This window comes from Cynoglossus semilaevis, chromosome 20, assembly GCF_000523025.1.
Source record: "Cynoglossus semilaevis isolate Cse_v1.0 chromosome 20, Cse_v1.0, whole genome shotgun sequence".
Lineage (NCBI taxonomy): Eukaryota > Metazoa > Chordata > Actinopteri > Pleuronectiformes > Cynoglossidae > Cynoglossus > Cynoglossus semilaevis.
This window is the reverse complement of record NC_024326.1, coordinates 6005951-6016814: the sequence shown is the minus strand read 5'-3', so window position 1 is coordinate 6016814 and position 10864 is coordinate 6005951. Positions and strand designations below refer to the sequence as shown.

General features: G+C 41.6%; 1 protein-coding gene across 1 annotated transcript in view; it reads right to left on the bottom strand.

Annotated features, from left to right (window-relative positions):
• col6a2 (collagen, type VI, alpha 2) overlaps positions 1–9372 on the bottom strand; it is an 18964-nt gene extending 9592 nt beyond the window's left edge. Inside the window, exons 1-21 of the mRNA XM_017042440.2 lie at positions 9047–9372; positions 6085–6177; positions 5900–6000; positions 5647–5790; positions 5187–5549; positions 5081–5101; positions 4927–4992; positions 3909–4007; positions 3784–3810; positions 3667–3693; positions 3510–3554; positions 3304–3357; positions 3164–3226; positions 3027–3089; positions 2891–2944; positions 2760–2795; positions 2612–2674; positions 859–921; positions 562–624; positions 422–484; positions 267–322 (exon numbers count right to left, since the gene is read on the bottom strand). Of these exons, the coding sequence (XP_016897929.1) occupies positions 267–322; positions 422–484; positions 562–624; positions 859–921; positions 2612–2674; positions 2760–2795; positions 2891–2944; positions 3027–3089; positions 3164–3226; positions 3304–3357; positions 3510–3554; positions 3667–3693; positions 3784–3810; positions 3909–4007; positions 4927–4992; positions 5081–5101; positions 5187–5549; positions 5647–5790; positions 5900–6000; positions 6085–6160 (1547 nt within the window). The 5' untranslated portion in view covers positions 6161–6177; positions 9047–9372. The remainder of the gene's footprint in view (positions 1–266; positions 323–421; positions 485–561; positions 625–858; positions 922–2611; positions 2675–2759; positions 2796–2890; positions 2945–3026; positions 3090–3163; positions 3227–3303; positions 3358–3509; positions 3555–3666; positions 3694–3783; positions 3811–3908; positions 4008–4926; positions 4993–5080; positions 5102–5186; positions 5550–5646; positions 5791–5899; positions 6001–6084; positions 6178–9046) is intronic.
• Positions 9373–10864: the final 1492 nt, after the last annotated feature.

The following is a 10864-nucleotide window of genomic DNA, read 5'->3' as shown; positions in this document are numbered from 1 at the left end:
GAATGGTCGTTATTTTCACACTGAGAGCCACTAGAGGGCACTGGTGCAACTTATACTCCGGAGCAATAGTATGTTTTTTTTCCATCTTCATTATGCATTTCTTTCATTTATATTTTTTTAAAGCTATTAAGTTAAAAAGTGTAGTAGAAGACGTTACTGTTAATCCTCTTGGTAGTATGTTTTTTTTTCTTCTTTTATCTTCATTATGCATTTCTTTCATTAATATCTTTTAATGCTATTAAGTTGTAAAAAGTGTAGAAGAAGACGTTACTGTTAATCCTCTTGGTCCAGGATAGTTAAAGCCCGGTCTTCCTGCATCTCCCTTAAATGAGAGAAAGAAAAAAAAAGAAGAAATCCAGGGTTAGATGAAAATAAATTATGTTAGGATAGATGCTAATGCTCTAATATACAGGTTTTTTACCTTTGGTCCAGCTTGTCCAGGTTCACCTCTTGGTCCAGCATCACCAGGGTCACCTCTGGAACCCTGGTAAACAAAAGTGCCCGAATAAGACGGACTGTATTGTTAATGTGATTCCCAAACCTAAGGTAACTGGAACTTACAACTTTTCCAGATTCTCCGGGTCCTCCTGGTGCTCCTCTGGGGCCTGGAAGACCATTGTCGCCCTATTTAGAGGAGAATACAAAGTAACAGGAAATGAATAGAAGAATTGAAGCAGAAAAATGTAATCCAATTTTTTTTTAAAAAAACTTAAACTCTGGCTTTTGATGGCAGCTTTTCGGTGGAGATGACATGTGATTCTGTCATTTTAACATAGTCCAAAACTACTGGGTAAGTAAACACAGAGACAGATCTTATATATTGAACACAAACTACTGAGGGATTTCGATATCTCTTACCTTAGCTCCTTTGTTTCCTGATTCACCTGAAAGTCCTCTCAGGCCCTCTGACCCCATCTCACCCTGTAACACAACAAGATACATCGAATAAACTGGGCATCCAAATGATGGTATCATTAAAAAAAAGCATCTGATCAGACACCGTCGAAGACAAGAGGCATTAAGAGGCGGAGTTTTATTCGTTATTTGTCAGAAAATGATTTTTTTTTTTTTTATCTGCTGTTCAGTTGGATGACCAGCCTCTTACAGTGGTTGATCATTTGGAATTTGGCTATTTTGCCAACACTGACAGCCACTAGAGGGCACTCTAGGCTTGTGTACCAGTATCTGCTACTCCTATACCACTGAAAATGTATTATTAATATGTTCGTTATTTTCACACTGACAGCGTCTGGAGGGCAGTGGTGCGACTTATACTCCGCAGTAACTTACGCTAACTAAAATCCTTCACATTACAACAGCCATCTGCACAAAGGTTACTATCAGCTTCCTAAAAGATTTAACCCCTGCATTAGCTAGCTCATTTTCCAAAAGCTGCATTGCCTCTTTGACTACCTAGCTTAGGTGCGGGTAAAATTTTTGACTCTTCCTAAAATTTGGGGGCCAGGTCAGGAGCAGATAGTCACTTGTACTCGATCCGGGACCAGAAGAACTAATTCCGTTCATCCCATGTCTAACGTGTTGCAATGACAATAAAGAACCTAATCCTTGAGATAGATGGAGCGTTGGTGTGAACTAAGATAAATCGAATGTAAAAAGTCATGCATAAAGGCTAAAATGCTAACATGCTTTAGCGTTCTCTACATCATCCATCCAGCTTTTATCACAATACAAACCAATTATATAATTTGGGCAAGGTTGGCGGGCCGGATTACAAAGCTAAAACGAGCCTCATCCGGGCCCCGGGCCTTATTTTGTCCATGCTAGCCCTTCATTGGTGTCCTGCCTGAATAAATGCTAAGTTTTAATTCCCTTTAGGCTGATAATGTCCAATCAACAAATGCACTAGACACAGCTATAGACTCCGCCTAACAGAATTAGCGATAGATGCAGCTGGCTAGATCAGAACTGTGCATTTGACCATGACCATCCAATCAAAGCACTCAAAATGCCAATGTAACTAGCCAGTCTGCACTATGGATTCTGAAAAGCCTTAGGTTAGATTTCTTCGACCCTGGCAACAAATGGTGGCTGAAATATGATTGGATAAAAAAAACGGATGTTGGGGATGTTTTCAGTATGTTCTGGGGGAGTTATGTGATTGCGGTGTTCAATAAAGGAGTCGTTTTTTTTTTAATAACAAAGAGCATTGGTTGGTTAAGTGGAAAAAGTATGGCCCAAAGCAGGCATGGGCAAACTACGGCCCGGGGGCCGGATGCAGCCCATTTGGCTTTTAAATCCGGCCCTCCAAACTTTTCCAAATTATATCGTTTATTTATATTATCAATAGACTTCTGGGTTTTCCCTGCAATTCTCGCGTTTCCCCAATAGATGGTGTAGAAAAGGCTAATTTAAGCATCTTAGTTCACACAAACGCTCCATCTATCTGCTCCTGGTCCGGCCCTCCCTTGTTCAATTTTAGGCCCACTGTGGCCCGCGACTAAACAACAAGTTTTCCCACGCCTGGCCTCGAGCAAAGTTTATGGTTCCCACCCAATCACATCTTGGATAGGGACTTGACACCATTCCACCACCAAGATCCCAACCACCAGCAACCCCCACCCCCCCCTTTTCTCATGTTTAACAAGCATACCTTCTCTCCAATTGCACCAGGTGGTCCAGAAGAGCCCTTTGGTCCATACTCCCCTCTTCTTCCCTGGAATAAAAAAAATAGCTATCAGAAAAATCACGACCGAAGGAAAAATGAGCTGAAAGGCTAATATGTGGATCTGGAAGCTCACCAGCTCTCCTTTGGTTCCTGCACGTCCAGGATTTCCCTACGAAACACGACAATTGAAAATGGACCACTGGATGTACACAGTTACTTGTTAATGTTTTTGTTTTTTTTTCCAAGAACTGAAACTAGTCTTACTGGGTTTCCTTTTAGTCCAGGGTCACCAGGTGATCCAGAACTTCCCCTCTCCCCCTGCAGAAGATTCGCCATAGGTTATTCCTCTTCCTTGTAATTAACGCGTGACATAAGAAACTCTAAAAAGGCACAGGTTTACCTTTGGTCCAGGCTCTCCTTCGGTTCCAGGGGGACCAGGTCGCCCCGGACGTCCAAAGTCTCCCTGAAGACATAGCATAATTAAGCCACGATTTGAATGTCTTGTCGTTTGTCGTTTTTTGTAAACCCATCACTCACCTTCTCGCCATCAGTTCCGGCAGGGCCACGTTCACCAACATCTCCGGGGTGACCATCGGGACCCTGAAATAAATTGAAAGTTATCATTAACGTGGACTAAGAATAATATTGTGGACGAAGGTTCTGAACAGGTTTCCTACCTTGTCTCCAGGGTCTCCTTTACAGCCGGGAGCACCAATTCGCCCAATTTTACCCTGAAAAAAAACAAAAAACAAAATATGAACTTAATGAAGCACTCGGCCAAATAATATTTAAGCATTAAAAGTTGCAAACCAAAATATGAACTTAATGAAGCACTCGCCCAAATAATATTTAAGCATTAAAAGTTGTTCATCATCATCCCTACCTTTTGTCCATCTGTTCCGTCGCGTCCTGGAATTCCACCAACTCCCTGAAATGTAAGACAAGCAAGAGTTTAGAATTAAGATTTCATCACTTCACATGGTATAAATTCATTGATTTTTTTTTTTTTTTTTCAAAATTGCAAACAAATAACAACTTGCCTTTTTCCCTTGAGCTCCAAATTCTCCCTGTTGGTGGACAAATATTGAAATGTCAGGTACAGTTGAATTCTACCTATTTGCACTTACTGTGGCAGACATCGTAGATCACTGGCTCACCTTATCACCTAATACACCTTTTTCTCCCTGTAAAAATGAGAAAAAATATTTTTAAAAAAAATATATTAAATAAAATTAATGCATTTTAGGCGGAAACATAACCATTATGTTTGATGGCATCTTACTTTGATACCGGGCTGACCGATGGGACCCTCAATACCTGGATCCCCTGGACGACCTCTTTCTCCTTTTGTTCCTGGTTCACCATTGTCTCCTTTAGCACCCTATATTCAAAACATTACATACAGGAGAATTAAATATATAAAAAAAAGCTTAACCAAAGAATCTCTCCAAGGATACCCACATTTTTGGAAAGTTGTCCTGAAGTGGGTAAAACATAAAGATTTTTAACAAAAATGTTAAAGGGTTTACATTACTGTTTTGTACCGCACCCACTTTATTTAACAAGAAAAAAAAAACAAAATTGTACATATATAGGCCGCAATTCTCTATAAGCTGCAGGAGTCGATGTTGTAACGTGGAATATTTACGCCGAATTTTTTTTTTTTTTTTTTTTTTTTGTGGGTATGAACGGGCAAACTGCTCTCAACTTTCGCTAACGTTCTCTCTCTCGTACGCGCGTCCCACGCACAAATACGCACACGGTCATTCACAGACAGACAGACGCTACTAGTACTATAACACACAGTAGCCTACCAGAAAAGTCATTGATCGCTAGCGGTATGAACTTCGCTAGCCCGTAAAAATCTATAAATTAGCCGCATCATTGTTAAAGCCACAGGGTTTAAAGCAGGCGTGGGCAAACGTTTTGACTGGCGGGTCACAACTGTCCTAAAATTGAACAGGCGGGCTGGGTCAGCAGCAGATAGATGGAACGTTGGTCTGAACTAGGATAAATGACATGTAAAAGTCATGCAAAAAGGCTAAAATGCTAAGATGCTTTTATAATTTTCTACTCCTTCTATCGGGGAAACGTGGGTATTGCAGGGAAAAGGCAGAACTATAATGATAATGTAAATAAATTATATCATTTTGAAAAGTTTGGCGGGCCGGATTCAAAAGCTAAAACGGGCCACATCTGGCCCCCGGGCCTTAGTTTGCCCATGTCTGGTTTAAAGCGTGTGGAAAAAAAGTAGCGGCTTATAGTCCAGAAATTACGGTACGTGCATATGTTTAACTTACCTTTTGTCCTCTGTGGCCTTTTGGACCAGGAGGCCCGGGTGTTTCAAGACAGGAAACCTTATAGCACTGCCATAGAAGACATAAAAATGAAGTTATTGAAGATAAAGATCGAAAGAGGGTAACTCAAGACTTTTCAGATTTTCTTCTGTCTTACCTCCACATACGCTATATGTTTCTGTAAAGGTAAAAGAGAACGCGTGTTAAAATCAGACACACTTCTCGGCGACAATGCTTGTTTGTGCGCGTCTCTCTCGTTTTACCATCGTGTTAACGATGCGGTCGATGGTGTCCGTCTGTATGATGGCTTTGCCCTGGCTAAGATCTACAGCCATGAAGTCCCTCCTGAAGACCATGGCAGGAGAATTAGCAATCTCCCTCAGACCGGTCTCTTCTATATTATTAGATGCAGCCACAGCAAATATCTTGATTCCCTCATCTCGAGCTCTCTCTGCTGCCACCTTGATGCCACCACACGGGTTTCCAGTCACGTGACCGTCAGTGATGACCACTGCGAATCGCAGGGCCTTGGGGGAGGTGGGGGAACGCAACATTTCCTGGGTCATGTTGGCCAGGGCACAGTCAATGAAGGTGCCCTTACCCAGGTACCTGATTCCTCTTAAACGCTGGAAACAGTTAAGAAGAGATTGTAATTAATGGCTAAGTCCATTTTTTAGAAAATGCAGAATTAAAATTCCATCGTTAAATGGTTTTCTAACTCACAGTAATGAAGTCATTTTTGGGTCCGATGGCACTGAAGACCTGCTGCCTCATAGAGAAGTGAAGTCCACCAATGTTCCAGTTGATGTTCACGGAACCTCGGATTTCAGCGTCGTCCAAACGCTGTACAAACTGTTCCGTGAATTTCTACACAAAACAAAACGACCAAAAGGACACGTCGCGCGATCAGACAAACGTTAACCACTTTAGAGTTGACTGCATTTGAACAAAGTTACGATGGGAAAAAAATTGGAACCTTGATGCTCTCCACGAGGGATCCAGGAGGGGGTTCCTGAAGAGCGATGGTCTCGGATGTGTCAATGGTGAAGTACACGTCGATGGGACATTCGTTTTTCTCTGTAGCCATCAAACACAAATACATATAAAACTATGACTTCTTAGTGTGTTGTTTTTAAAACACATGTCATGGTCGGTACTCACTACTGCACTCTGACGCTTGGCCATGAGCCAGGGCTCCCAGGAGAAGACAGAGCCCAATTTTCTGTAACACCGACATCTTCTCTCTTTTTTTGCCTGTTTGACAGAGAAAAAAAAGGACTGTCTTTAACAGCGGTCTTTAGATTTTTATTTTATTTTATCACAAATCTAAAGATCAATATCGTTAACAGGTTAGCCAAGAAAATCTCCAGTCCTTCCTCGTAATTCTCTCACAACTTCAACCAGTATCACAGTGCTCTCTATCATTATATTGGTCACTTCCTGTTTCTTGGCTCCAACTACCAAGCGGAATTACAGTCCGAGACTGTGAGTGGTGGGGGGGGGCACTCTTTGACTCTAGCTTAAAGGACTCGGCCACTGGACTCAAGAGCGTAGTAGTAAGCTCAACAACGAGTCGGGTCTGGGCTTCGCGGTGGATTCTGTCAGGAATCTAGTGGCCTCTACTGTAGGACATAACTACTTTAGTAATGCATAATGATGATTCATCAATATCCAACATCTGGTTGTAGCAGAATCTCGTCACCAAATGGCTTTTCAGTGTCGGCAGAGGCATGAAATGGCTTCTGCAGTTACGTAATAGGTTTAATGTCACCACATAAGCTAGATAGATTTGTTCTCACAATAGGAAAAAAGGAGAGAGAGCATCTTTATCTAGTCCTAGCATGGGCAAACTAAGGCCCGGGGGCCGGATGCGGCCCGTTCAGCCTTTTTATCTTGCCCGCCAAACTTTTCCAAATAATAAATATACTTCTTCCTTTTGCCTGCAATACCCAGAGTTCCCCAATAGATGGCGTAGACATCTTCAGCATTTACCCATTATGCATGACTTTTGGTCACGATTTGGTCACTTTAAATTAATTGCTTGTTATGCTTAATAAATCAATTTTCCGGATAAACAGCGGACGTAAACATAAAATGAATTAAAGTATCTGAGTGGTACCCACAACTAGGGTTGCTTGATAATATCTGTCGACCAATATCTTCGGCCTGATAATAGCATATTTTGTAATATCAGTAAGAATAGTTATCGTTTTTTTTTTCCCCTCCAATAATGAAAACCCGATAATGCAATGCCTGGGTTTCGCCAATGACAAAAATAGTGCAATGCCCCCCCTCGACAGACGAGTCAGATATCTCAGTGCTCTGAAGATCTTGGACACAGAACATTATGAATGATAAACAAGCTTCTAAGTCACTAGATGGCAGCATTGCAGCTCATTTTATTAATCAATATTGATAATCAGGGGACTGTATGCAGCAACTTATACAGTTTGTAGTTTGTACAGATAAATAAATATATATTATCAGGAGCTCAATAGTATTTTAATTCTGCCCCCTGGGGGCCAGAAAATTGATTGATAAACATTGTTTTAACCAATCACCTTAGTCGATATCTGCATCGGTTGATATCAGAATCAAAAATTCAAAAAGTCTTTGGACTATAACGGCATATCGGTATATCGGCAAAAAGACATCCCTACCCACAACCTTATCTTGTCTTATCTTGAAAAAAAAAAAAATCAAATGTCAGACCTAAATTGTTTAGTTATATTGAGACACTTTAACATTAAAGTCGTGAAATGTACCATACCATTTTTTTAAAATTATTATATTATATGTATTTACAAGTCTACAGAGGGAAAAGTCCCTGAAATAAAACCCTGACAAGTAGTGGCACTGCTGACTTAACGAGATCTGCCGCCCTCTAGAGGACTTCTCGTCTCTTACAGAACCAACGACAGTCAGTCTATCATAGGGTCATATATAAACATCAATTAAAACATAGAGTTTTTACAATCTAATACATTTAACTTTCCTTTTCCTGCATCACTGTGGGATTTTTTTAATGAAATTAATGAAGGTCATTTTTAATTCCAAAAGTAATTTCTCAAATTTTGTGACTTTTTTTTGAAATGCTTGTGTGTCTCCTGTTTATCTTAATGGTATTGTTTAGCTGAAATTTGATATTTCTTTCAGTCATATCTGTTCTTTGAAAGTTTGTTACATTTTCAGATTAATAGCTGCTCTCATTGGCAACTCAAGGCCTAGCACAAAGGTTCCCAAAGTGGGGGGCGCAGTGTCATTGCGGAGAGGTGTGTGGGGGTGAATGAATGAAACGTAACACGGTATATTGTTCAATGCTGTAAATGTTTAACCAGAGGAAAATAACTGATTGGTTGAAAGCAGTGTAAAATTAATATCTGATAATAATATTGCAAAGGAGCCTGTGATTTTTAAAAAAAATGTCTTTAACTACTGCCAACTGACCACCATTTGCAATGCTGGCATAAAAAGGGCTTAAAATTAGCGTAAATCCGCATTAAGCCCGTATTTGCGTATTAAGTGTCTGTAGGGTTAATGCAGAGTACATGTTTTGTTGTGTGGACATATATAATGAAATATAAAAAGAGCTTTTTTTTTTTATTTATTCGTGTTTAATTTTGACAATTTGACGAACACTTTTGAATGGTTTTCTAAGTTATCCTTCTTTTTCCACCTTAATAGTTCGCATTCACATTTGCGATTTACAGCACAATTAACATGTGCCATGGTTCCCTCTAGCGGGCAGACTTCTGTGTGACGCGGTGCAGTCGTACAGATGTTCAACTCTGGTAGAATTATTATTTTTTATAAACCACTGCACATTTCACAAACTTGTACAGACTAAAATAACAAAAGGTGTAGTTTGTGCAACACTACGTTTAGAGCTCTAAAACTATTTTATACAATGAGGGATAACTTTGTGAATTTTAATGAAATTACGTTTTTCTGTCTGTTTTTGCAGTACCAGAAACATTAACTTTAGTTTATTAGCGTGACATTTAACGTAAAAAAAAGGGGGGAAACGACAAAGAAACGGCAGACATACGTAACGAAGAACAAGGAGAAACGAAAAGACTTAGACGTAGAGTAGAATGTGGCACCTTGTAAAAGTTGTACGTACCAGAACTTTCCAACGCTCGCTGGTTATCTCATCTCATGAAGAAGAAAGAAGGATGGGGGAAAAAATGGCGAAGGATGCGAAAAAAGAGGGGCAATAAAAGGCTTTTGATGCACTGCGTTCCCTTCACTCAGAAGAGCCGTCCGCTTGCTCTCCTGTCGGGTCCAGCCCCAGCAACAGCCTTTAATCCCCTCCTTCTCTTTTTCTAAACTTTTCCGTCTTCTGAACGCGCACGACGCACCCCCGGTGCCCGCTGCCGGCCGCTTGGAGGCGCTGTAGCTCCGCGGAAACGCGCGCGCGTGTATGGCGCGCGTCACAAGGTTGCACGTGCACGCGTGTTGTAGGAGTAACGCGCCCAAAAGCTCGGCTGCAGCGTTTGATCCTCTCTCCCTGTCGCAGACGCTTTAAAGTCTTTTTCACAGCAGATGTGAAAGTCTGTTTTACATCAGGGGGAAAAAGAGAGAACGGGATGTTTCCCCAAGGAAGAGAGGCATGGCACAACCAAAAGAAGAATATAAAAAGGCCACAATAGCCCTCACTCTTTCATAACTAATAATATCTCAGAAAAAAAAAAACTATCTAAATGTCTAACACGAATGATAAAGTTCTTCCTACAAACGTACTGTTTGCACTATAACAGCTTACATGTATTGTACTCCGACTGTACTACTATATTTTATACAGCGTTCTCTCTTCAGCTGTCCTCCCTCTCTTCTTCCCCCCCCTCTAAAGTCTCCCTACATGCTACATTGAGATCTGCTGTTCAACTGAAATTGCTGTTCAACAATGGTAACATAAAAACCTGTTCTCCTTTACTTTTGCCTTGTCCACATTGACACAAATATGTTTCGCGAATTTGGGAAATACAAATGAAATGACTTGACCTGCCTTGACTTTACCAAGACCATAAATGGTAACCAAATAGCCAGCCTGAGGCTGTGCATGATGACCAGGAGCCTGAAGTACAAAGAAGAGAATGTGACTGTTAGCTGCACGTTAGCCTCGTGGTATGTGCCAGTGAAATAGACAGAGGCAGAAGAAACCCCAGGTCTTACCCCTTTTTTCACGACTTGTCGTCGGAAACAAGGACTCCATGGCAACACCGGAGACATGATGGCTCACTTTGCTCCGCCGTCGGCTGTTCAATGGCCAGTGTATGGAGATCCCGTTTGTCCACTTAGCGATGGACCTCATCGGGGCCGTTCCACCGCAGTGTACAGGGAACCGGTTTGTCCTGGTGGTGATTGGTTACGGCCCGAGATATCCGGAAGCATTGCCATTGCGCAATATCTCCGCAAAGAATGTAATGGCCCTCTACCAGATCATCTCGCAGGTCAGAATCCTGAATGAGAATGAAATGAATGTCACGGAACCTGAAAGGTGCGTAAAAGTCTGTTCAGACAAGTGTCTACCATCCTCAGACTGATGGTTCGGTAGATCATCTGTAAGTTCATTCAAGAGGACAGTCCAAGTTGGGATAAGACTCTTATCTTAGACAGTGGTGGGCAGTGGTGGCTTAGTGGTTAACCTGGGTCCGGAAGGCTTCAGGTTCGAGTCCACCAGCTGCCAAGTTACCACTGAGGTGCTCTGAGCATGGTACCGTCACCGCACACTGCTCCCCCCGGGTTGCTTAAAGCTGCCCACTGTTCACTTTGGTGATGGGTTAAAAGCAGAGGTGTGCGGTGTCATAACGACAAGTAGTTCACTTTCCTTCCTTCTTTCCTTCCTTCCTTCCTTCCTTCCTTCCTAGACTCCCTGTTGTAAGCAATGCGAGAGGTACCGCAGCCCTCCACGGTATATCTCCCTTGCAACTTACGTTTG